This window comes from Convolutriloba macropyga, chromosome 12, assembly GCF_964194025.1.
Source record: "Convolutriloba macropyga chromosome 12, txConMacr16.3, whole genome shotgun sequence".
Lineage (NCBI taxonomy): Eukaryota > Metazoa > Xenacoelomorpha > Acoela > Convolutidae > Convolutriloba > Convolutriloba macropyga.
This window is the reverse complement of record NC_134479.1, coordinates 6,985,018-7,012,983: the sequence shown is the minus strand read 5'-3', so window position 1 is coordinate 7,012,983 and position 27,966 is coordinate 6,985,018. Positions and strand designations below refer to the sequence as shown.

The 27,966-nt window shown below is 33.8% G+C and overlaps 1 protein-coding gene across 1 annotated transcript in view; it reads right to left on the bottom strand.

Moving 5' to 3' along the window:
* Positions 1 to 27,966, bottom strand: part of LOC142350958 (uncharacterized) — a 94,612-nt gene that overhangs the window by 41,102 nt on the left and 25,544 nt on the right. Inside the window, exons 7-14 of the mRNA XM_075402985.1 lie at positions 25,229 to 25,410; positions 23,761 to 23,914; positions 16,544 to 16,782; positions 13,018 to 13,225; positions 12,351 to 12,434; positions 9,795 to 9,873; positions 8,794 to 8,999; positions 2,168 to 2,242 (exon numbers count right to left, since the gene is read on the bottom strand). Coding sequence (XP_075259100.1) covers positions 2,168 to 2,242; positions 8,794 to 8,999; positions 9,795 to 9,873; positions 12,351 to 12,434; positions 13,018 to 13,225; positions 16,544 to 16,782; positions 23,761 to 23,914; positions 25,229 to 25,410 — 1,227 coding nt within the window. The remainder of the gene's footprint in view (positions 1 to 2,167; positions 2,243 to 8,793; positions 9,000 to 9,794; positions 9,874 to 12,350; positions 12,435 to 13,017; positions 13,226 to 16,543; positions 16,783 to 23,760; positions 23,915 to 25,228; positions 25,411 to 27,966) is intronic.

Below are 27,966 nucleotides of genomic sequence, written 5' to 3'. Positions count from 1 at the left end.
TGTGTAAATGGGCTTACAGGCCCAGGTGAGGGGAGACGCATAATTTATAAATTTATTAAAAAAATAGTTATAAAAAGTAAAAATTCGAGTTTAAGAAATTATGCGTCTCCCCTCCCCTGGGCCTGTAAGCCCATAAACACATTACTTAGGCTGTGTTTCAAGCAAGGTTGCATGACGCTGCTGAAATCGCTTCGAATTTCACATCCGGGTCGAGTGGTCAGCAGCTATGTAAGCGGATATTTTTGTGAGAAATCCGCTGAATGTGCTGAAATTATGTAAGATTTGTGCTGAATGCGCTGAAAATTGAAAATTTGGTGGTGAATCCGCTGAAAAAAATATTTCAGCACCTTTCGGCGCATTTCTTACATAAAATCAGCATATGATTAAGCTTCTTTCTTACATATTTTAAGCACTTGTGAAAATTCCAAATTAAGTGGATTCACCACCTTTCTTACATAATTTCAACACTCTTCTTACAAAATTTCAGCAGCTTCTCAGCGCCTTTCTTACATATACTCACCACTTGTGAAAATTTCAATTTCAGCGGATTCAGCACCTTTCTTACATAGATTAAAGAATTTTCTTAAAATTTTTGAGCAGCTTCTCAGCGCCTTTCTTACACGTTATCTTGAGGTCAGATGCCATTCTAATGACTTCTATAAGAAATTTTCAAGGATTTGTTGAATTAGTTGAAATTGTCGAATTTCTTGGAAAACCTTCTTTAATAAATTTTGAAAAAGACGAGTTACAAAGTGTATCATAGCTCATTTGGTGGCCGTGACAGTGTGCTTTACAATTTGTGCAAAAATAGATGCCAAGCTTTTAGCTTGTATGTGAAACTTTCAAAAAATGTTGAAAAGGTGAATAAAATGTGGAACTTCATGAAAGACGATAATAACTTTATGATAAAGACGAGTTGCAAAATGTATGCTAGTTTATTTGGTGGCTGTGACAATTTATTTTTAGTGTTTGTGTAGAAACAGACGTCAATCTCTTGATTTATATGGGAAATTTCCAAAGAATTGTTTCTCTAAAGAAAGAAGTTTCTCTAATTTGAACTTAACAAAAAGTGTGTGTCAAATTTCTCAAAGACTTGCTTAATTGATACGAGAGCCAACGTAAGAAGACCACCATACAAGTGGTTTCTAAAACTTGAGTGGTTTTTGGTCTGGCTACTATACAAAAAGACAACTTAACCTGTTGTCAAGTTCTGCGATCAAATTTTTTTTCAATTTCTGAACTAAAGAATGTGTTTATCAATTTTCTCAAGGATTTTTTCAAATGAAACAAGAGCCAATGTAAGAGTGTTATGTAAAGGTGTTTGTCAATAGGTGCACCATCATCCTTGTCCCGTTGAGAGGCTGGTTGGTCAGCTACCCCCCCCCCCACCCCGCTTTTTTTTGGTGCACGCGCAAATTATGTCAGAAAAATGCTGAGAAATGCGGAAATTATGTAAGAAAAGTGCTGAATAATGCGAAAAATGTGCAAGAAAAGTGAAGTAATTATGTAAGAAATACACTGACATTCGCTGAAAAAAATATTTTTCAGCGGAATAATCTTACATATATATCCGCTTAATGTGCTGAAATTATGTAAGAAAAGTGTTGAGAAGTGCTGAAATTATAAGAAATGCGCTGACAGTCGCTGAAAAAAAATATTTTTCATCGGATAATCTTACATATTTATCCGCTTAATGTGCTGAAATTATGTAAGAAAAGTGTTGAGAAGTGCTGAAATTATGTAAGAAATGCGCTGACAGTCGCTGAAAAAATATTTTTCAGAGGATTAATCTTACATAATTATCCGCTTAATGTTGTGAAAAGTGCTAAAATTATGTAAGATAGTTGCTGAAAATTCAGCAGATTAAGCGGAATAATATGTAAGAATTATCCGCTGAAAAATATTTTTTTTCAGCGGTTGTCAGCGCATTTCTTACATAAATTTTGACGAAATCCTCGACCCGGGCACTTAAATCTCAAACCACTATGCAGTTTTCGGCAAATGCCACCACATTGTTTCAGTGACTTCAATAGAGTCACTAATTTATACATACTAATTTAGAGCACAGAAAGGGTTAAATAGGAGAGAGAGGTCAAAGGAAGAGAGAGAAATATAGTCAAAAGAACATAGATTCAAAAGACAGTCTGGAAATGAATGAATTAATTACCTTCAGGTAAAGCTTCGAAAGTGACAACCAATTGCATTTCTCCACCTTCTGAACACTGGATCTGAACTCCAGATGCTGAAATCATAAACAAAGTTGTCCCAATTAATAATAAGGTTTATCTATTTTTGTTTATTCGCCCGAATTACAAAATTATTTATTTCGGCTGAAAAAATTATCTCAGCATTGGGCCATAACATACTTATTTTTGATGCGTCAACGAGGATTTTCAGCGAGAAAACAAATGTTTAAACATCAAAGTAAACCGCCCTTTTCTTTGAAAAAAAATGATAGCCAATTTATTGGAATTAACAGCTGCACATTGAGTTATAAAAGAGTTACAAATCTCAAAATCATAATAAGAATCAAATACATAATTTGTTCTATGAAAAAAATCACCTCTGAAATAGAAACATCGTTGCAATAAGAAAGAAAATTGCAGCACGTGAACAAAAAATTGCAAAGCCAAAAATCTGTTCCTTACTTATGAATAAAAATCGGTTTGACACAATTTAAATAAAAGAGTTTTGTGTCTTTACTGCCTTGCATTGACTATGACCACGTTGACGGAAATTGGAAGGCAAATCGGATGACGAGTTCGATCATATAAATTCAAGTCAATTATAGAAAAACGAAAACAAAAAATTTGTACTATAGATTATATTTATCAGAAATCATATTTTTTAAAGACAACTCGTTTAACAAGACAAAGAAACTAAACATTGAACTTATTAAATTTTCATCATTATGTGAAAAGGTGACAAATCAAAAATTATTTGCTGAGAATTAAATAAAAAAATCCTTGTTCAAAATGAAACAAGAAAACTTAGTTATCAAAAGTAGCCAACCAAATAGAAAAAAATCTTCTGACATCTCTTGAAAGCTAAAAATGTTGATTATTTGAGGCAAATGCGCTTAAAAAATGGTTCATGGTGAAATTAATGTTAGCAACGCTTTCTGACATTTTTATATCTTGGGTTCTCTGTCTCCAATAAAAACTAACTGCAATTTTTGTAATTTTTTACGGTTATTCCTCCTTTTCGTTCAACAGTCTTAACAACAAAATTAACATATGCCTCTCTAATAATCACATTCAACCGAGACTATTTATGAAAGCGAACGCTGTAAAGAAAATCTTCTTCGATGAGTGCTGCGATCTGAAACTGAAACCGTGAAAATTAAATTTTATATGCGGGTACAAGGTAGAAAACTGTTCATTCATTTCATTCAATCAATTGTTGAGTGTTATCGTAAACCTTGGAACCATATTGACCTCACTTTTTCAAAATCTCTTGTTTAGTAAAAAATGCTTCTCTTTAAAAAATATGAAATAACATATGTCTCTTCCACCGCGCTAATAACGTAGAATTGACCTATTCTATAATCTTGCGCATAACCTCCTTGAAGTGTGGAGTTTCATCCAAAAAAACCCAAAGCGCGAACTTTGAACCCAATTATCTAGCAAGGTCAAAGAGATGGGGCTACAAAAACACATCCGAAAAAAAATGATAGCCAATTTATTGGAATTAACAGCTGCACATTGAGTTATAAAAGAGGTACAAATCTCAAAATCATAATAAGAATCAAATACATAATTTGTTCTATGAAAAAAATCACCTCTGAAATAGAAACATAGTTGCAATAAGAAAGAAAATTGAAGCACGTGAACAAAAAGTTGCAAAGCCAAAAATCTGTTCCTTACTTATGAATAAAAATCGGTTTGACACAATTTAAATAAAAGAGTTTTGTGTCTTTACTGCCTTGCATTGACTATGACCACGTTGGCGGAAATTGGAAAGCAAATCGGATGACGAGTTCGATCGTATAGATTCAATTCAATTATAGAAAAACGAAAACAAAAAATTTGTACTATAGATTATATTTATCAGAAAACATATTTTTTAAAGACAACTCGTTTAACAAGACAAAGAAACTAAACATTGAACTTATTAAATTTTCATCAGTATGTGAAAAGGTGAAAAATCAAAAATTATTTGCTGAGAATTAAATAAAAAAATCCTTGTTCAAAATGAAACAAGAAAACTTAGTTATCAAAAGTAGCCAACCAAATAGAAAAAAATCTTCTGACATCTCTTGAAAGCTAAAAGTGTTGATTATTTGAGGCAAATGCGCTTAAAAAATGCTTCACGGTGAAATTAATGTTAGCAACGCTTTCTGACATTTTTATATCTTGGGTTCTCTGTCTCCAATAAAAACTAACTGCAATTTTTGTAATTTTTTACGGTTATTCCTCCTTTTCGTTCAACAGTCTTAACAACAAAATTCACATATGCTTCTCTAATAATCACATTCAACCGAGACTATTTATGAAAGCGAACGCTGTAAAGAAAATCTTCTTCAATGAGTGCTGCGATCTGAAACTGAAACCGTGAAAATTAAATTTTATATGCGGGTACAAGGTAGAAAACTGTTCATTCATTTCATTCAATCAATTGTTGAGTGTTATCGTAAACCTTGGAACCATATTGACCTCACTTTTTCAAAATCTCTTGTTTAGTGAAAAATGCTTCTCTTTAAAAAATTTGAAATAACATATGTCTCTTCCACCGCGCTAATAACGTAGAATTGACCTATTCTATAATCTTGCGCATAAACTCCTTGAAGTGTGCAGTTTCATCCAAAAAAACCAAAAGCGCGAACTTTGAACCCAATTATCTAGCAAGGTCAAAGAGATGGGGCTAAAAAAACACATCCTGGGTCAAATCCAACACCATGGGGCCACTCGCAGGTGCTCTTACTGTCAAAAGGTTGGAAGCGCTGGCGTACGGCAGAAACTATCTTTATATTTTTTGCACAGATATTTTGCCTAATTATTCTGTCGGCCATGATCCACTGTGAACATTTAGGCTGACAATGATGCTACCAAATTTACTCAACCCCACTAACTGAAATTTTGTTGAGATATAAAAAGTTTACATTGTAATCTTTGCGATTGTTCCAATTTAAACTAAAATTGCCTCAAAATTGTACTCCACTTGTTATTGTAATATGGCATTTTTCTCCGCTGCGTATTGACCGTTTTCGGTCTGTTGAAGAAGAGAAGAGTTCAACAATTTACTTCAGTGCATCAACAAAATGACCTCAGTTGACTTTATCAATTTATTTTGTATAGACTACAATTAAATATAGATAAAATTCTCTTTGTGCTTCCGTAATGTTGTGTATGTAATTAAATATTCTGTTTTTGCTTATTAAACTTCGTTGACTTTTATGTATCCAGAGTTCCTATTTTTGCAATATTTCAATGACTTTTCGTAATAATTATTACTATGAAATTCAGCGCTCAAAATGATGGTCAAACTCATATGTTTGGCCAATGTTTTTTTTACAGTAATGCGAGTAGATTTCCAGTATCTGATCTTAATATTGATAAAATTTAGTTACATCGAGCAAAACGGCTCTTCTCTGTTGCTCTTGATAGAAAACTTGTAATATTGGAAAACTTTTATCCTTTAAATCCGAACTGGAACTACGCGAGTTTTTTTGTTGTATAATTTTCAAATTTGACACGCGAGAAGGAATTTTTGTTGAATTATATCCTGTTTAAAATAGATACCATAAGTATACAAATGTTTGTAACCCTAATTTCTGTCTAAATCTGTTTAGAAGATTTACGACATGCAGTCATTCAAAATCTTTCTTTTGACGGATCAGGCTGCGTAAAGGTGTAATTAACTTTAGTAGTCTTTATTTACATCAGGAGTAACAATGGGTAAAAAAACTAGCAAAAAACGTCCAAGTTCGGTGTTCAGTTTATATCATACCATATGAGATCGCTGTACAGACAATGGTAACTAATGCGCTTATAAAAAATATTAAGTTTCTCCCAATTGTTTTGAACGGTTATACTGAATTCCACTCTGCTATCAAGATATCTTAAATTTGACACAAAAACAGAAGTTAATCTATTTATCATTTGAAATTTGAGCTGTGTGACTTGTGCTACACGAAATTAATACAATTTATAAAAAAAAACAGCCCAGAAGCTTTGTCAAATTTCAACAAAAATGCGATGACAAGCCTACTTATTTTTCATTTTTTTTGTATTTGGAAACCATCCAGGTGTAATACCGTACCGAAAGAGAACACAAAGCAGACAAATTGAAAAACACAAAAAAAAGATCTGAGCATCCGCCGACAATTAAGATTTTGGATCTAAACTTTACTGATAATTGCGCATGAAAAAACGCTTAAATGCCTGCGTTTATAAAAAAATCCTCGAACAAAATAAGATTTAAACCGCAAGAAGTATTGCTGGCGGCAATATGGTCGTGGATCAGGACAACGTAAAATTGCAACCTTCTTCATGGACCTCATACCGTGGCCAAATTGGTGCCTGCTAACAAAATAAACTAGACCAAGAGGCAAAGGACATATGCACAATCAACTATCCAAAAGAATTATATGAGGGACTATCCTAGATGTGCCGACTATTCAAGGACTATTAAAGATGTGCAGGAAAATAATCATGATGTGTCTCAAAGGCTATTCATGTACTGTCCAAGAGGTGCCGACTGATTCAACTATTACAAAATTCTATTTCAGTCTTCCAGAATCAAAGCGCAAGGGACTCAAGGGCGTTGAAATCTTCCAAAGCGATATGTTGGTCTGTGGAATTACCATGGAGCAGATCGACAAAAGAATGGTTCCAGCCAGAAATCGATTGAGTGACAAAAAAACTTGAAGTTTAAGACCTTTAATGAGAATCAATCGAACTCTAAACCTTTAAACAATTTTAGTTTTTAATGTACCTAATTTCTAAAGACGAATTAACACCCTGTCCGTAAGTATGTTCAAAAAAATAAAAGAACGAACCCAGCAACACAAAACAAACAACTCGAATCGCTCTTCGGGGGAGCAAATTTTAATGGGAAAAAGATTTCTAATTTTGTTTTTAAAAAAATAACTCAAAATGACATGAGGGAAATCAGTTTCTCATTGGGGCCAAATGCATCAAAAGTTTTAAAAGAAATTATTAAATTAGAGGGCTAAATTACTTGCACAGGCCTAAAGTTTGCAAAAAAGGCCGCCATTGTTACTGAAGCCTTCGAAAAAACAAGACAAAGAGATCCCGAAGACCACATCACCTTGAATTATACGTCGAATCACAGCTTCGAATTTCAAATGAATTACACACCTGGAGAGCAAAATTCTCACGCCGATGCTATGACCAGAAAAAACACAAAGTTTATGCGATCGAAGTTGCATTGCAATCAACATATATTTTCCTCAGAGTGATTTAACGAACCAAGCAGAAAAATGAACGGAACTTGGACAAAACAGTTTTTTTTAAACAGAATGAAACGAATCAAATTTGGCAACTGAATCGTGGTACGATGGGGACAAGGGCAGGGTTTTAGTAATTGGTGACGTTGGTTAAAACTAGATAAAGGCTTTCCCGCGCAAAGTAGAATAACTGCGGCAATCATCAGAACTTGTCGCAGTCAATTTTGGCAAAACTCGGAATACCTTATTTTTTGATATCTGATAATGGTCTCAAATTTGTAAAGTGTGATCTGGAACAGAAGCGTGAATCACTGGAAATTCAGAAAATCAACTCATACGTCTATCATCAAAAAGCTATTGGACCAGCTGAAAGAGCAACTCAGATAATGAAGCGGGTACATCAAGCGCGGAGTTACAGTCACAACGGAGCATTCAGAGCATTTCTGCAAAATGCACCGATTACACTTTGTAACACCTCAAACAGTTTGAGCAAAGTTCCAGTTCGACTACTACTGAGACGCGGAGTGAAATTTCTGGTAATAGCTAGATTCAGATTCTGCGAACTTGCTCTCTTCAAGGCCAGCGAAATACGACGAAAGATCACGCATATTTCTTTATCAGTAAGGTTTTAACACTTCCTTCATACAACTTGAAAACTCAAATCGTACATCGTACGGTTTTAGTTAGCTACAGTCAGATTGTGAGACTGGAGGAAGATATCGTAGAAACTAAAGACACTAGTGGAGAACCACACTTTCAGAAGACAGGTGTGGTAAATTGGCATCGTGAAGAAGCTTCTTCAGTAACAACAACAATTGCAGAGCGTCCACAATGTGAGTTATCACTGACTTCACGTACCTCAAAAATAAATAGAAATAAACCAGATCATATTGGGGAACCAATTCCCACACATTTTAACCACCACTAACCTCCAACAGCTGACATCAATTGTACCAGAGCCGTCTATGATTCTGATTAAATAAAATGAAGACAGAAAGTCACGTCCGGGATTTGGAAATAAAATTTGCATGTCAACTATGCAAAACATCTTCAGCTAAAAAAGTTTTTTTGCAATGACCAGTACTATTAGTGCAAGCTAATTGTTTTATTTTTTCAGTTCAAATTTTAATTTGAAATAAAATTTTTTTGAATGTTTCTGACCAGTGCTCGAGACCATGATAAATAAAACAGTCAGAATAAAAAGCTTTAAGACCCTGCCAAAATCGCCCAACAGATGTAAAAAGTGCCTGGAAACAAACAAAATAGGTTCAACTGCGTCTCGGTCACTTGGATTTTGTCCGATGTGTTTAATTACTCTGCAATCTTAAATTCTTCTGTTTCTCGACTCTACGAACAATTTCTTGTCATTATAGTTTACTTACCTGTTCTAAATTCGCCACTTCCAGTTGCAGAGTAGTAAGTGGTGGTGGGCTGGCTAGCATTGGGGGAGTAATCGAAGAGTCCAGTTATCTCGTAGTCATAATCAGTGCCAGCTACTAAGTGGTTCACATACGCAGTCCCATCGCTCCCTCTGCTATGGCTAACTGGATAGTTTGACAGGAAGTCATTCGTGGATCCAAAGAAGTAACTAAAGTAACCATTACAACTTCCGACGTGAAATTTAAAAAAAAAAACAAAGAACCGGAACCTTGTTTGGACCCCGACTTTTGAAAAGACTTTAAAAGGATGGTGGGTGAGAAGCGGAGGTGTTAAGGGACTGGAGGCGAAAGAGAAGGAGAAGGAGCATAAATGTTGACCAAAGTCACGTGGTCCAGGTTCAGTTTTATTACAGTGAGTTTTGAATACACTGGCCTGTCTTTGCGACATACAAGCCACAGTAATCACTCTTAAAGAATAAATGCATCAGTTTGTTCACAAAAGTCAGTGAACAAAAACCCAGTGATCCGGAAACACGACGATCTTTGATACGACATGCAAGATGTGATTGGCCCCATCTCCAACACAACTTCAAATATCTTAACATCTTGTCATTAATTGGCTCTCAAGATGTAAATTGATGAAATCATGGTTCATAACAGGTCTTTATTGTTATCATTAGTTAATTTCGAACCAATTCAGTTCTTGTCAAACACTTGAAACACCAACTTTTGTTTGCGAATCTTGATAAGATCTTGGTAAGTTATGTCTACAGGTGTAAACAGGTCCATTAATTCGCAAATAATTTAATTAACAAAAAAGTTTGTTTTAAAAAAAAGAACACATGAATTCCAAAGACAGATCTAAATACCATGCTAATGGGAGTGTAGGGTAAATGTACAAATTATTTTGGACAAAAAATTAATTTATCAAATCTAACTGAATTTAAAGTCTCTTCATGATACTTAACATAGGTTATGAGAAGTTATGAGAAGTTTGTTAATACCCGTCAATGTAAAAGTTGATTGAAGAGTAGTCGGCTGGATTGTACCAGAGAACAGACTTCAAACAGGCATCTGTGTGCTCTAAAAGCAAACATTTAACTTCACTAAAATGAACAAGAAACTAAATAATTTGAAAAGAATCACAGACCACTGTAATGAAGTTTCCAGCTGATAAATTAATCATTTGTCATTGGGTGCAGTTCATGAGAGGTATTTTTTGAAAGCAAATTAGTTTGGCTATTATAATTAAATTATGGAAATTTAAATCAAATGAATTACAAAATTTATCATAAAGGAAAAAGTTGGACTTAATGTAGCGATTAACATTCAGGACTGTTGCATCATTATTTGCTTCCATTGAAAGGCAAACTTGAGAAGAAAACTACTGCAGCAAAATGCACATTTTCAGCGTTTCAAACTTTTAAAAGAGTTTAAATGTCTTGTAATTTCTTGCAGGCTCTGTATAAAATGTATCGCATTCTTATTTGAACAAATTTTTGCGAAAAATACTAACCTTTTTTTTCCTTAAAAGTTTATTGAACATTCACACGCTCGTTACTAAGAATATAAAAAAAATTTGAATTGACTTAAGAGGATTTAGTACGAATCTGGTAATGATCTATTCGGCAATATGTAGAATTTAATAGTAACGATAGCAAATTTCCCCTATTCGTTTCAACCTAGAAGTTGGTGGCATAACAAATCAAAGCAGAATTAGTCAAACAACATATTATTTTTGAAGATGGCCAGTACTCTGCTCATGTACCAATTTTCAATTTACACCGGCTCGTCGTGAATTAGAGGAAAGTTCATTGTATAAAAATATTATCATCAGCTTAACTTCCACCAACAATGTTTGCTGTATCTCCGATTCCAATTTCCCCCGTGCGCATCTCTTAGCGTCTCTAGCAAGTCCTAACCACTAAGCTATGTGGGTTTTGTGGAAATTAACTACAAGCTGACGTAAGTATAAACAGCCTGTATACTAGTATCATAATTATCAGTTACAAGCTATCAAATTTTGATATTATGCTGCTCAGACTTATTTTCAGTGTTTTAGTATTTTTCAGTTTGTAGAGGATCAACTTAGCCTGGGACAATTCAGCGAGATCCATTTAAGAAAAATATTTCTCAATTTATTTCTCAGAATTAAGAACATAACCGACTAAACTCGAGCAAATTGTTCTTAAACAATCGACGAGCGATTGGCTCGGGCAGTAGTAAGCTGGGGATTAGGGATTCCAGGATTTGGGGGAGAGGAGGGGGGATCAAGATTGGGGGCGGAGTTAATCGTGGGGGAATTAAACGTGGGGGGGGACTTGGGGTAGAACAGGGAGGGCTGGATGAGAGGGCTTGAGTTCCAAATTGCCAGCTGGAGGAATGTGGACTGGGGAGTGATGTTGGTTGGATGAGTAAGAGGGGGTGAAAACAAACGGGTTCAAACTTTTAGGATCAAGAAAAACCTTCACACCATAAAATTTCTTCACACAACAGTTTCGTTAGATCTCATACTTAGAAACTGGTAAGTGTAAGGCTCTAATGGAGCTGCTCACACCACTTATTGCCCTCCAGGCTTTACCTGTTTATCTTGTTTTTTTATAAAGAAGAGTTGAAAGATTCAGTGAAAAAAAATATTCCGCAAAAGGTTGCATTAAATAACTACAGGACTAATATAATTGCTACAAACTTCGTTTGAGAGCAATTAATAATGTTTCAGATCTAATAATGTTTCAGATTAATAATGTTTCAGATCTGAAATTGAGTGTCACCATTGATATTTGCGCTGATTTTTTAGCGCTGAAATTTCTTCATACTCTGATTCGAGAATGTCTTACCTTTCTTGTTCTTTTCAAGTGTATTTTCATTTAAAGAAACCGAATTTTAGGGGACAACAATTAAATATGAAGCATCGTTTTTTTCGTCGTGTTAGGTCTTATCGCAACTTGATTTTCTGTATATGTCCTTTATTCGCAGGCCGTGGTCATGCTTTGCGACCAAAAAGATTTGAAAAGATTCTACCACAACCTCTCATGAGACCAGTTCTCTCAACAGCTCGTTGTTTTTTGTTCAACTAGGTTTCGACGTTATACATCATTAGCATACATCTCAAAACTTTATCATAATAATTTTTATATAATTTTACAATCTTTGGAATTAGTTTCGGGATAAAATTTCTTCAAGCTTAGCCAATTGAAAAATTTCGTTTTACATGTCAAACTTCGTCCTAGTGCAGTTGAACGTCATTAAAAATGACAGGACTTCATAATTTGGCAAGACGTCATTCTGTTCATGTACATCCCATGTTGACATTTTTTTGTTCTTAATTATGAAGCCTCAACGGAGAGAAGCAATTTTCAGCAAAGTAATTTAACATTAAAGTAATTTTCACATAATAATAAAAATTTGCACTGAATGAAAATTGCAGTGTTTTGCTGTCAAGTTGAAAGTAATTTTCTCAAAAGGCAAACAAGGAAAAAAATAACCTATATTACCAATCTGGCGATATGATTGTTGAGAAATAAATATTCTGAAAGAATAAGCAAAAATTGGCAACTTGCTTGTGTTTGTTGAGATTAGACCTGCCATGATTCCGTCTCCCTCCTCTAAGTCGATCACTTCAACCAACACTGGCTCTCTCGCTCCTGAAAGACAAATTCAGACTAAACCTTGCCACTTCCAATCGACAATTTTCAACCCAGGTTTAGACCTCCACTTATGAAGAGACCGTATAAAATTTAATTAATTAATTTACTATAAGAAGACCTTAGCTGCAGGCATAAAAAAATTTTGCCTCAACATTAAATGGGCGCTGGACCTTGTTTTTTTATAGTCAATAAAGTAAGGTATGAAGGTTAACTTAATACATGAGATTAACTAACTATCTTTGCCGCTTTTTCGGAGTGTTCCTCGAATTTATTAAAAAAGGGAATCTGAGCGGTATGAAGCAATTAAGAGTTTAACTGAAAGTCATTTTTGTAAGTGAAATCCGATATTGTTAATTGCAATAATTCAACCCTAGCGACCCTAGTCTCGACCAGATGCTGATCATGCAAGATCCTGACGGATTCTTGCAAAAAAATGGGTTAGATTACAAGATTTTGGAAGAAAACTTTGCAAGGCCATGTATCGTCTTGCAAGATTTCACCAGAATCTTGCAAAGAGGTTCCAAGATAACCATCCGAAGTTGCCTGGGGAATGTAAAGCAATGAATTGCATTCCACTTACGCGCCCAGTAGAACTTGAGTTGTTGGGTGGTCGAGCCAGAATATACACTCTCAATGTACCACAGAATCAAGTCAGTTCCATTGGTTGTGGTGAAGTCCAGATCCACTGCAGTGCCAGACTCTGACCCTATCGTTCCATAAGCGAAGTTGTCCCAAAATAGAGTCAGTCCATTTAGAGTGACAGTACTGTTGTCGTAATACACTGTGACCTGTGCAGAGAGTGGTTTAATAACAAAGAACTTTTTAAGGGACAAAAGTACAAGTTGCTATCCACGATGAATAATGGTTACGTTACCTGTGGGCACAAGTGACGGAAAACTATATTTTTCTTTATTCGTATTCACAGATAAACTTAACTCATGTCCACGGTTTTCATCGTTCAGATAGCCTAAAACATTACTGCTCGAATATAATTTGTATTTACTTGAGAACCAATTCAGACACTTAATTGTTTTTGTGAGCAGCCATTTGAAGTTTTGCAAATGTGGGAATTTGCAAAACTACAAATTGTCTGCTTCATCCACAATTAGTATCGTGAGGACGTTTCTGAAATTAATCACCAAATCGGTCTTTCATTTAAGTTTAAATGACAAGTTTACTATCACCTTTAGTAACCGCGGGTAACATTGATGGCGTGGAAAAATTTGGACCTTAAAAAATGGTAGTCAAAAATAGTGACAAACTCGAGTGAAATTGAACAAGCAAATGGATATATGCCACGTAATGCGAAAGGTGAAAATGTTTCACCAGGTGAAAAAGGGTCGCCCCATATTCTTTTGAGAAGCAAAACTTTTGAATTGAGCTTTTATTTGAAAATACCGATTATACAACTCGGCTTTTTTATGCGCCAACAATTGTGGAACGAACATCATCACAGAGGTCCCAGGTTGAGGTCATAGACCGAAGCCGGATATGTCCAGACCGAAACAAACGCAAGATGGTCTGGTCATGGGCGCACAAAAATTTTGATGTTAGAAAGCACGAATTTGATTTGGAGTGCACGATGGTCTGGACAAAAACGCACGAAAGTCTGGACATATACGCTTTTGGTCTGGGATGGTCTGGACATAATCCGCCTCGAACGCACGAAAAATGCAAAAGTTTTGAACGCATGATAGTCTAGACATAGGCACTTTCCGTCGTGGGCTGTCTGGACATATCCGGTTTCGGTCTGGGACCTCAACTTGGGTTGTTATCGCTAAAGAGAGGTTATCAAACTTTGAGGCGAAGCCATGTTGATGAATGACCTGGCAACAACGGTCACGTAATGTTTTAATCAACTCGTGTCATTGCTACAGTTCCGTAACTAAGACAATACAGAAACTGATTAAAGTCTCTTTTATGTTACTTTTTTTTCTTCATTCATATGTAGTAGTAGTTTAAGCTTCTGAGCTTGTTTGCTCACGGATATTATTCCCAACAATTGTTGAACAAACATTGTTGGGATTAAAGAACAGCGATGAGAAAAATGTTTAAGATCAAATCAAAATTTTGACACTGTTCCAGATTTTTAATTATTCATTGGTAAGTTATGCGGCTGTTGATATCGCAACCAGTCAGGATAAAAAGATCACAAGTTCATTTTTTGCTCAGCTCATCAATATCAGGTTCAATTCTACAATTAAATGGTTTCAATTTTTTTCAGTATCTTGTAGGCGTGTTTTGTCTTTTTTTGCAATATTGAATGTTGAGATTGCGCAACTTCAGAATAAAATGGAAAACTTGCTAGAAACACTTAATTTTAATTACGAAGGCTTTTAATTACGAAGGTTAAATAGTTTTCTTAAACATTTGCAAATTTTTCATTTTTATAATTGCTTTTCAGTCTCCGAAAAAGTCTTGGTATACAATTGGAACCCAAAATTGAAAAATAGCATCCACAATATGCATTAGAGCGTTTTGCTTACTCACAAAAAATCACTTATTGAAATCTAAGAACTTGATTGTAAATTTACTTACGCTGACGTTCAAGAAATTCTAATCTGATTGCGATGTTCCTCATAATCATTCAGGTTTTATTATTTTCTTAAAAATTCTTTTAAGATTTCTTAACATAATATAATTGCCCTATTCAATCTCTATCCATTTCTTTATTTGCCGTATTCGATCTCTACGTTCAGCGTCTCAAGGAAAACTTAATCAATTTTGGCTCTAAAAGTTGTTAATTGTGATAATTAATTCATTAAAGAAAATGAAGGAACAAAAATAATAAAATTAGGGAAAATTGAGCTGTTTTTCGCTTTCCATAAGATGAAATTTCAAAATTTGCACCCATAATCCGAACCTTTTTGGTCAAAATTTTGCTCTGTCAAGTATAATTGCCTACCTTAGGCGTTTATTAAGAAAATTTATATCAAAACCGAATAAGTGCTCCAACACAAAACCGCAAACCAGGAAAGAGAATAATTTTAACCGAGGTCTTCTTTTTCAGAGATTTGAAAGTCGAAATGCATCTGATTTCATAAAAATTAGTCAATCTTGATCTCAGAAACTGACTTATTTTTTTGTCTACAGTTACCTTTAATCCAGAAACTTGTATATGTAGAGGAAAGCGAAGTGCAACTTTCCTGAAGTGTAAGGATTTTTCTCTGTCTGGTATCCATAACTTGACTTGTTAAACTCCTACACAATTTTTTATCCCCAAATTTTTTTATTTGGCAAAAATTTCGAAATACTCCACGATGTTCAATTTGCATCCATATTACCAAAGTATTAGAATGACTTTTGAGGAAAACGATATAGATTTTCAAAACGTATTTTTTCTTTCCTTTTCTTTGTTTTGCAAACAAAGTATGCTTCATTATTTGCTTCTTTGTTTTTTTGCAATAACGTTCCTCATTATTTGCCAATCATTTCTTCAGACTATTTAATTTGAGAACGCAAAACGGGTGCTCACTTGAAGGAAGTCTGATTAGGGCTACTTCGGTCTGGGAATGAAAGTTAAGTTTCCTTTGAAAGGTTCAAAACCTTAGGAAAGATCTTGTCGTTTTAAAACCCCGGCTTCTTTAGAGTTTTCTCCCCGATCAAATTGTGATAAAATGTACTTATGGTGCCGATTTTTGTGCAGTTGCCGGGCTAATGTCTTCTTTCAGGAAAATATGACATAAGCAACTTATCCAATTTTTCCCGAAATTGACAATAAATTTTGGCCTTTTTCACACTATACTTCATATGGTGCCATAAGTATTTCTTCAAGGGATCAAAAGTTTGAAGGGACCCAAATTTGGAAAACTTGTGGAAAATTTTCTTAAAAAGTGTTTACATGGAAAAATTGACAGACAAAGAAATCGGTAGTACAAAAACTCGGAAAATGACCGATAGGACCAAAAATAATTGATATAATCTTTGAGTCTGAGAGCAATTAACCGAGGAAATAATTAAACCAAAAAAATGGAATAGTGGTATTTCAGGTTATAAATAGTCATTTTAGCAAAGATATATGTCCTGAAACGCAAAAATTTCGCAAATAAGATAACATGATTTGTATCTTGTATAAGATGACAAGATAATAAAGATCATGAACTGACCTTGTTGATAAGTTTGCCCGTCAGATCTGTGCTACCTCCTGTGAATGAGGCACTGCTTCCCAACAAGAGCCCATTCACATACAGTTCGTTTCCACTCAACCCGATTGATTGTGGGAATATCTGATCACACTGTTCATTGTCTAGTAACTGTTGGTAGTATCTGGGCTGAGATGTGAATGAATCCCCAGAGACTGAGTCTACTATCTGAACTGTCGATGTGCTGATCACGTCGTACCCATCTGAACAACATATGAACTAATTATTTTCAACCGCATATTTTATTTCTAATTTGATTATTCGCAGTTCTTAACCCACTATAACTTTCTAGCCAAGGCTGTGTGGAATTTTGCTAGAATTTGTTCAAGAAAAATTTTATTTTGAAAGGTCAACTTGTCATATATCGTGACAAACGTAAACAGCACAGCCCTGACCTCATCTGAAAAGAAACCGGAAAGATAAAAAACTCACATGAGAAAAATTGGCAAATGAACAAATTTTTAGCCAGGTATTTGTTCGACAAAACGGTCAAACTCCTGATGTTATGTCTGGGAACGAATGGAAACTTAATTAGGTTCAAACATTATGAAAGCACCTGCATTTGTGTTTAAACACCACCCTCCTTGGTAAGACTGAAGAAAACACGGTGAAAAAGTTGCATAAAGGTTGAAATTTTTAGATTGATCAGAGATCTTTTCCTACTGAATTGAATTCACAAAAAACATACAGATAATTTGTATTTTGCGTAGTTTTGGGATGAAATCTTATTCAAAAAAGCATTGAAATATGCAGCTTATCCAAGTATTCTTCCAGAAACGAACTATAAAATTTGACTCTTTTCACAGTATACCCAAATTCTTGCCAAAAGTTGGCGTCATGGACCCAAATTTTCAAGTATAATCAAAGGAAAACGTCGCTAAGTTAGGTTTTTGAAAGATTCTGACATGAAATAACATAAATGAAAAATTTCAGAATGGGAAAAACTTTTCCCAACGATGATCAAATAAAATGTGCACTAGCGGGGAGAGGAGTTACTTAAAAGCTTTGAATGCTTTTTAATGGCTAATTTTAAAACACACTTTGAAATCAATCTTTGTGTACTTTCTAATGGACATTTAGTAGCATATTGCTGCCAATTGTGGTGACATTTAGTTGTGTACTACTGCGAAGCTAAACGTCTTAAACTCTGATTGAGAGAAATGTAATGAGCAAAACCAATTAGGACAAACGTACAAAAAAAACTAAGATCAAAAGTAATTGCCGGGTCGAACAAATCGGAAAACTATGTAAGATAAGCGGTAAAAAGTTGGCTTCTTCACCGCAAATTTCGTGAAAAGCGTTGAATGAGGTGAAATTATGTAAGTTCACCGATAGAGTGAGCGGTGAACTTACAAAAATTCAGCACATTTCACGGCTTACTACAAGTTACCCTCCTTGCACGGATACGAACCTCTCACCTCCTGCATGTCAGCCTTTTTTTCTTCCACTGAGCCACTTCTCACTAAAATCTAGCATATTTGTTTTGAATTTAAATCAAATTCACTCTCCTTTATGTAAAACATACGCGTTGAACTTTTGTAATATAAGCGGTTAAATTACAACTTTTAGCGGTGAAATGTGGTGAATGCGGTGAAAATTTGTAAGTTCACCGCTAACTCTAGTGGTGAAATTACATAGATTCACCGCTTTAAAAAAGTTTCAAAAAGATGTATGATTATTCGTGGGCAATTTTTCGTGCGTCTTTTAATAAATGTATCCTAAAATCGTTGAACAAAATACAATTTGGAGCGTTTTTTAGGCGGTTAATTTATGTTATTTCACCATTAAGTTAAGCTGTGAATTTGTGTAATTTCATCACATTCACTGCTGATCTCACAAAATTTTAACACTTTCTTCTAAGCGGTGAATTTATGTAAGTTTACCACTAAGTTGAGCGGTGATTTTATGTAATTTCACCGCTACCAGGCGATAAAGGTTTTTTCACCGCATTCACCGCCTGATTTATGTAATTTCACCGCATTCACCACTTATCTTTAAAAATTTTCCGCATTCACCGCTTTTCGCACATAATTTTGCGTTGAATGGTGGTGAAACCTTGACACGGGTTGACGTAAATTGCGAGTTTGAGAAAAATTAAGCGCGGAAATAATGATACCAATAAAGAAATTGGTGGTTGCCTGATTTTAGTTTAAAAATTTTTGTTTTGCCAAAAAATATCTTATGCTTAACAGCGGAAATGCCTCAGATCTGAGCAATCTTAACGGAGTAAATTTCTCTTTGTCTGAGCAGTGTGGGAAGTTTTGATTTAAAAAATGATGACATGTTTTCCAAATGAAACTCTTAAAAAACAGTTGTGAAATTGTTGATTATTTTGATAATGATAATGTTAACAAGAAGCCAATTCAATAAAAAAAAACATTATTGGATGCCAACGCTCCAGTTAAAAAAAGAGTGGCACAAAAATAAGTTTAGCCGATAATAGACTTTGCATCGCTAAAACTTCATAGGATGGCGACATATTATGTGTGCCTTCTTCCTAAACTTATTGTTCATTTGTTGCATTTTGTTATCTTGTATTGGTTATTTCCTCAAAAATAGTGACATTTTGTAGATTTAATTCTGCTTCTGGTTATTTAAAGTTGAACCTAACCTATTTTATACCACATTGATTTTTGTCAGAGTTTCATCAACCTATCATTTTTTTTGTAATTCAAGATAATGTATATTAAGTTTGCAATTTGCATGTAACATGTATGGCTGCAGTCTAATCATGATAGCATTCACAAAATGAGCCTTCGTCAATATTTTGCTTTAATATCTTTTACATAATAATTAGTAATAATATCGATTTGTTAATGACAGCCTTAATAATCTGTCTTTCGAAAACCACCTTTAACGTTTTTTCATTATGCGATAAACTTCTGTTGGAGAGAAAAGCAAGCATCCTTAAAAGGCAATCAATGAGAGCAAGATTTTATTAAGATGGCATTTTTGTCAATCAGTTTTAATTAATAACTCCCCAAACATTCACACACAAAAACTGACACGATAGAAAAGATGTTTTTTGAGGTTAGTGAAAAATCTAACATTATAATGCGAAAGTCATAAAACTCTTCTCAGCTTTATTGATTCTGTTTTATAAAGCGACAGTCGCAAGACTTTGTAAACGTTGATCAAAAAATAACATTGAAAAATTGATTTGAAAACGAAAGATAAGCGCGTCGTTAATGGAAAACGTTCTACAATAAGTTGGTTAAGCGACCATAAACTTTTTGCATGCATTATAGTTATTCAAATACATTTTTCTTATTTTGTATACATTTTTGAACAAAAGATTGATTTTAAAGATGTAAGTTTTTCTTTATATTACTATGTGTGCATATGTATATTTTCATAGGTGAGCATGTAAGTCTGCATTTTATGTGAATATTTGTATCAAAGTTATGATGTATAGATTTATTATTATATGATGATAAAAAGTATAACTTCAAGCTAGCATTGTTGTTCTATAAAGTATATGGTATAAAAATAAAAATGCCAAGCTATTCAACCGCCTTCTTTATATTAACTGCATATTTTTATGAATGCGTTAAAAATAAACTGTTTCGTATAATTGGCCGAAAGTAGAGCTAAGACGAAAAATCAATTAAAACACACTCGACTAATTAAAAGACACTACTAATTAAGTTTGTTAAACACGCTAAAAGTAAATTTTTTGTGTTATAATAAATGCCAATTATTTTGACCTGCTGGAGGTCAAAAATTGGACTAACTATTGACCCAATAAATACTGCTATAAATAAACTTATTAGCCTATGGTAATGACTATTCGAGCAATATAGGCAAATTTCAGAGACAATTTTTCTATTTACAGATTATTCGCATGCAAGCTTTTCAAAATTGTTGGGAATTTCTAACATTTTTGCTGCTTTTTACTATTGATTTATTAGCAAAATAAACTTTAAAATTTTGTTTGCATCTTTGAATATTTTCGTGGTTTCTTTCATTTAAAAAAGGTTAAAGTCAGAAGATAAGACTGACCATGCGTGAAAAATAACACATCATTGTGAACACAAAAAAATTATAAGGAGAAGTCACGCGGAAAAAGTTTGAAAAAAACTGATCAAAGTTTTGGGACATGAGAACACATGCACCCACCAACTTGAAAGAAAATAGTTTACAGATGATTGATAATATCAGTTGATTATTAATTATAATATTTAACATTAAAACTTAAACCTCCAAATTTGGGACGTTTGATGCTCTCTTTCTGTGATTACAATTTGTAAATGTGGCCATAAACGGCACTTAGAATAACAAAATTAAACGATAAAGAGTAAAAATGCGTCAGCAATGACGTCAACGTCTGTTTAAAAATAGATAAAAACTGACCCATCTTCAATTAGTTTTGTCGTCTAGAAAAACTTAATAGAAAATTCATTACGATTTATAAATTATGTGCTCTCAACATTTCCTTGCAGTTCCAATATCTAGTGTCCCAACTAAATAACACTACTTTGATGCTGAGGAAAATTCATTCACGAATTTTCAGAACGATATACGACATAAAAAAACTTGCGACAAAACCCCGTGAACTGTACAAGATCGACTATTTAAAATCTTCTTTACATACTTTACTTTGAACACCTGATGAATTAATACCAAAAAATGTATTACTAATATTCGTGTGAGCTCGGCAAAAACCTGACATGACGAAAAAATTTCCGTAAACTTACCATATTTATCACATAGACAATTTTTTTTCTAATTACAGAAAAACCTGTGGTATATATATATATATATATATATATATATATATATATGTATATATATATAATATTTTATATATTTATATATATAAATATTAATTATATATATATATATGTATGTATGTATATATATATAATATTTTATATATTTATATACATAAATATATTATATATATATATATAAATATGTAATATATATATATATATATATAAATATTATTATATATATATATATATATATATAAATATTATATATATATATATATATATATATATATATGTATATATATATATATATATATATATATATATATATATATATATATATATATATATATATATATATTTATATATATATATAAATTTTTGTTTCAATTAAAAAATGCAAATTTTGTTTGAAAGTTTAAGTTTAACACACTTGCAAAATGGTGTTTAATAATAAAACTTAAACATTAAAAATGCGTCAGAACGGTGTCAATGTTTATTTAGAAGTTGATAAAAAGTGGCCCATCTCCAATAAATTTTGCACAGAGAAATTCAATAGCAATTGGTTTAAGATTTACGAAATTTGTTTTGTCATTTTGTTGCGGGTAAAATATCTGGTGTCCAAACTGCTCACATCAGAACGTTTGAGGAAATCAGAACTACGAATTGTAAAAACTCTATATGACAAAACAAAATTGTTTCACGAAAGCTGGATTAACTAACTGAACATTGTCCAGTACCAGCTAGGCAAGAGCTGTTTTTTTCAGGTTATAAAACAGCAAAAATTTACACTGCTAGAATTCAGTGTGTTTTTACTTACTAATACTGTAAACATGACAATTTTTGGTTGCTTTTAATGTCGTCAGTGATCTGCAAATCGGAAGTAAGCTTCCTATGTGAGATCATAGAAAACAGTGTTTCCTACAATCGAAAACTAAGAGCGTATAAGAGGGAACTAATATCCCAAAAACACGCAAAGCTAATGTGGTGCTATACAGATGTCACCTCTAGAGAAACTTCATAGGATATTTACCTTTTAGTTTATTTTTTCAGATGCAGCATTGATAATTTGATTAGGCATGGAAAATTAATACTTGGATATGTTTCATAGAATTCTTAGATATGATTACAATTATTTATTTCAAATACCAAAAATATCGTCATGTTTTGTTCACAAATCTCCAAACAGATTTGCTACCACTCTTGGCATGTATACATATGTATATATATATATATATATATATATATATATATATATTGTGTGTGTGTGTGTGTGTGTGTGTGTGTGTGTGAAATTGTATCTTGCGGTTATATATAGATATTCTCAAAACAGCAATGTTTATATGACGCGACAGAATATAGCAATGTCTTCAATGTGCAAACGGCAGAAAAGAAGAAGCATATGGGTGTCAGTAAAATTTAAAAAAACACGAAAACTGAGAGGGAGATCACCATGAGGCGTGAATTGATGAACTCAAAATAATTGGTCTCTCAAAATTAGTTTTTTCTTCAACCCTTTGTGTCTCAAGAGTATAGGCTATCTAAAATATTCTTTTTCGGTATGATATGACAGATGACGAAGTTCTTCATTGGCAGAAAAATATGTATAGATTTGCTTTTCGGGTTCGAATTTTTGTTGGTACCGTCGGTTGCAAAAGAAAATCAGATTTAATTGATACGGTAAATAAATGTGTGTGGTAGAAAAGCGGGTTTTAATAATTTAGTTTCCGTTATATAGTACAAAAAGACAAGAAAATTTTTGACTAAGAAAGCTTAGACTAGTTTGCTCCTAAAATTGTAATATAAAAAAATTGCACCTGAGTGATTGTAATAAAAAGTGATTGTAATAACACATGTGTTAAAACCCTTTTTGATTAATTTACACCAATTTTAATTGAGAGTAAAGTTACATCAGAGGTCAATTTGCCTCAAACTGAGTTCTCAATCGTTTCCCTAGTTTTTGTCGGTATCGTCGTTTTGTTCGGTTTTTTCCATAAAGATTAATATCGGGACAATTTCAGCTCGGATCTTTCTTCTCTAATAATATTACCTATGAGCATAACGAAGGTTTTTTACATTGATTATCGAACATACCAACTTTTTCTTACATATAAACCCGAAGATACCAAACGTTTCTTACGTCTATTAACCGAACATACCCAATCTGGCTAAACCGAACATACCGAATCTTTCTTACGTTCCAAACCGAACATACCAAATCTGTCTAAACTGAACATACCGAAGCTTTCTTACGTTCCAAACTGAACATACCAAATCTGTCTAAACCGAACATACCGAAGCTTTCTTACATTCCAGATCAAACATTCGACGATTTCTTACGTTTGAAACCGAACACACCGAACTTTGCGTTTTTGTTCGTTCTTTGGGACTAGGGTTGTTCGATCACTGATAAGAAAAAAAACAAATGCAGCAGTTTGTAATGAAACATTCAGAAAAATGTCTTACAGGTCCATGCATAGTAATCCTGTTTCTGCTGAAATGCTCTGTTGTTCAAACTGACACTTTCTAGTTGAACAAACATGGGAGAACATGGCATCAGATCAGAGTCAACAACAACAGTCGAGGTAAATGGAAAACTGCTCACATTGCTCACTGTCACCTGAAAAGGAACCAAGTATATAAGTTTTTAGAGTTGAACAAATTGCCTGAGTAAAGGGAAAAAAAGAAGAAAGCAATTAGTGAAATTAAAGAACGGGGGGGGGGTTAGGGTAAGCTCAATCAGAAGACTGTTGATTTAATTAGAACCATGTCAGCAATAAACTAAGTTATTGCGCAATTGATATTGTTATTATTTTTTTTAAAAAAATTAAAAAAAATTTAAGAGTACACAGGTTGAGATTTTCTATTCTGTAGTTCAGAACAGTTGTTTTTATCAGTTTCCAGATCTCGCTGATGATCAAACCTCAGAGGGACATATAAACAAACAATTTTCCAGATTTTGTCCTCTGACCAGAACATTTGCTGCAATTCGTCTCCTGTGGATTAGGCCACAGTAAACCTTAAGATCATTCTAGTGCTGTGAGACATTGCTATCATGCTTCCATTAAACAATATATCGTTATTCGCACTTTGCCTTCCCCCAAGATTCTTTGTATAGTGACCAGTATCTGTTAAAAATTTATAGCGATAATCAATAACAAAGTCAACTGAGGATTTAAAGAGTAATCAATAACAAAGTCAACTGAGGATTTAAAGAGTGAAAAACATTTTTTCATTACGGGTCGTTGTCATGTACGAGTACGAATTGGTTGACTGAAATTAGTTGATCGAGAGGTAATTGAAAGCCATTTTTGTGAATAAAACCGAAGATATCCTTTATGATTCCATTTCGTACTTGTCCGTGTTCTGCACCGTTTTTGCCCCATAGTTTCAGCGCCAAAAAAATTAAAATCATAAACTATACTGGAAGATTTACAAATTCCCTATTCAAGAATAAAAGTTAATTTTTTTCGACTCGAGTTTACAAAAATATAAATAAAATTATAAAATTTATTAAATTTATTAAATTATAATTCAATTAGTCATAGGAAAGTAGTAATTTTCCATGAATTAATTGAAGCATGAGGAAAGAAATATAACAAAAAGGACTATAAATTTTAATTCCCCTTATGTCAAGGCACGGTGTCCTTCCATATTGTTTTTTTGGAAAAAAAAGTATTAGAAATACTATAATTTTTCAAAATTCAAGTTATCCTAAAAGTTATAGTTTCTATAAATCACTGTGCAAAGAAAAAGTTGTGGTACGTTCAAATATCAGTGAGCTTTGTAAGCTTTGAAAATAGTTTCCACCTAAAAATTTGCTGAAAATGAAAAGAATAAACTCTTATTTTGCGATATTTTTTCTACCCCTTTTATAAGCTCCGCAAGTCTGGGTGTTAAAGGGAAGTTTGAACAGGTAGTATGAAAAACTCACCCCAGTAAGTGTATGCGTGAATGGGGTTGCTGTGACGTATTCTAGAGAGAGGTCAGTTGAGTTCCTGGCTGACCTTGAACTGTATCCAACTGAGACATTTGTTGTTGGCCAGAAGACATTAAACTCAAATGTGATGGAAGTGTCTGTGGCTGTCCACGATACTACACTAGGGTGTAACAGCTCTGAAAACGTGAAAAAAAAACAGTCAACTGGGAAAACGTAAACAACTCTAACTTGAGGCCTCAGACAAAAGTGACCCCTCAACATACCCAGTCGAATGCACACGGTGAGTTTCAGGACCAACACAGTTGTCCAGACTTTTTGTGCGCTCGAACCAATATCCCCACCCTGTAGGGTCTAGAAAAGGATTCCAGGGCGCAATTCGGAGTGAGGTGGTCGAGATGTAATTCGACAATTATCGGCGGGGGGGGGGGGGGGAGGAGGTTGGTACCCCCTCTCAAACGTTAAATAGAAAATCTGGAGACCATACTTTTTGTCGCGATAGTTTCATTCATGTGACCACACAATCAAACTATAGCCCCAATATTTCTCATTAAATTGCGTTAGTTCGAATCATGAACCCAATAGTGCGAGACATAAGCCCACTATGTCAAATCATAAGTCCACAAAAACGCAATAATTCGATTCATAGTCTGATTGATTCTGCCCTATAGTCCCACTGAGCTCATATTTTTAAAACTTCAAATCTGTAGTTTAACTGAGCAAGATGCCTCAGACAGCTAAACAGCTTCAGCTGTAAGTAAACTGAAGCAACACTCGAAAATATCCAGATTGTGGCAAAAAAATTCTGGATTTTTACCAACCTAAAAAGAAAAAAACATTTTGCTCCACTGCTTTACCCTTCAAAAGTTTTCTTCAGGATTATTATCTCAATTGACTCAGATACATTTTTCAGAAGCTCTTTGTGGAAGATTTGACAGGCAAACACTGTTTTATAATAAGAAAAAAAACTCAGCATTCTTAAAATTTTGTCTGTTAATATTCATGCAACTTTGCATTGCTTTAAGAAATGATAGTCATGACTTATTTCAGTGTCTGAACATCTGATCATATTCGGCATTCGTTTGTTACGATCTAATCATAGTTGCAAAAATTCGAGTCAATCGCTCTTTCGATTCACAGCCGCGTAACCTCGCATAGTCCCGCTGGGTCAAAGCATAAATGCGTTGTGTCGGATTATCTTTTTTGGTGTTTTGCGCTATTTTGAGTCAAATTCAGTTTTTTGTCTGGAACTCATAATAATGGTGAAATTTGTCTGTACCAACCGATTCAAATTTCAACCATTTCACACGCTAAAAACGATGGAATCTGTTTGATTTTGGTCTACGTCTTCAGGGTTGGATTGGCAATTCAATTCTTCTTATTTTGTTAACTTGTCCACCTTATTAATTTGAAGCATCTTTTGCAAATTTGTTTTATGAGCCAAGTATTTTAGAAGACATAGGTCTCGCCAGATTTTTTTCGACATACTTTTACCCACAAATACTGCCACCTTTTGGCATTTTAGGTCTAAGTTTTAGGCATTAATTCCTAATGTTCACTTCTTATGATACTGAACAAAGAAGCAGCAATAACCAGGTTCGGGTCCATAAAAGGCAAATGCGAATGTTTCACGAAAACCTTATGGGTGAAATAAGCCTTATAATTGATATGGATTAAGGCAATTGATAACTTGGGTCAAGCTACTTTGTTAATTAATTTCCTTTATGCCTAAATGTTCTAATTGTACCCTGGTATTATTGGATGACAATTGTCCAAAACGAATTACTTCGGGAAATGAAGGTTTTAAAAGGTAAATTGAAGGATATGAAGACTATGAATCAAGGAGCTGCAAAGGATACATTAAATCATAACAAGTGTGAATACAAGAGAGAAGTGAGAAAAAGAATAATCAATTTTAAAAAAAAAGTTTTAGATTTAAAAAAAAAAACAAAATCGAAAAGTTTCAAATCGAAAAAGCTTTTTAAAACGTCAGAAATTACTCTTTTCCCAAACAAGAGTGAACATAAACAACGACTTTTGCTGCTTTAGTTCAGTTCGATTATAGGGCTTATGCCTTTTTCTAATACAAAATTGTACCTAGCGTAGTAATCAGAGTTCAAAAGGCGATTAATGCACCCAGTTCGATTCTAAACTAAAATTATAAACACAAGTAATGGCGAGGTCGATCTGTCCCGAAAAAATTTTTAAAAACATTGAAAAGAAAACTGGAGTCTCTTATCACTTTCATAAGGTTTAGTTTGAAGCGGAGCACTGACATGCAACTTCGCACTGTCTTTATTGTCAAATGACAGTCGAACGTTCTTTCACTGTCTGTTCCGTCAGATTATGCTTGCCGTAATTTAAACACTTTTGAAAAAAAACTACAAAATATTTCACATATGCGCACAATTCCGGATAATGTCAAATCTTTGTCTGACCAATTGATAATATCCACTTTTCGTTCGTCACAATTTAATTATAGTGCACAAATTGGAAACCATCGCACTTTCAATTCACAGTTGCGAAACTTGGCATAATCCCGCAGGGTCAAAGCAAAAACACGCTTCGTCGGATAACTTATTTTTGGTGTTTTGCGCTAATTTGAGTCAATGTCACTTTTGTGTCTGAATCTTCTAATCATGGCGAGCTTTTGTCTATAGCAACCCGTTCATATTTCAACCATCTCACCCCGGAAAAAAAGATGAAAAGTTTTCTATTTTCGGACTACGTTTTAA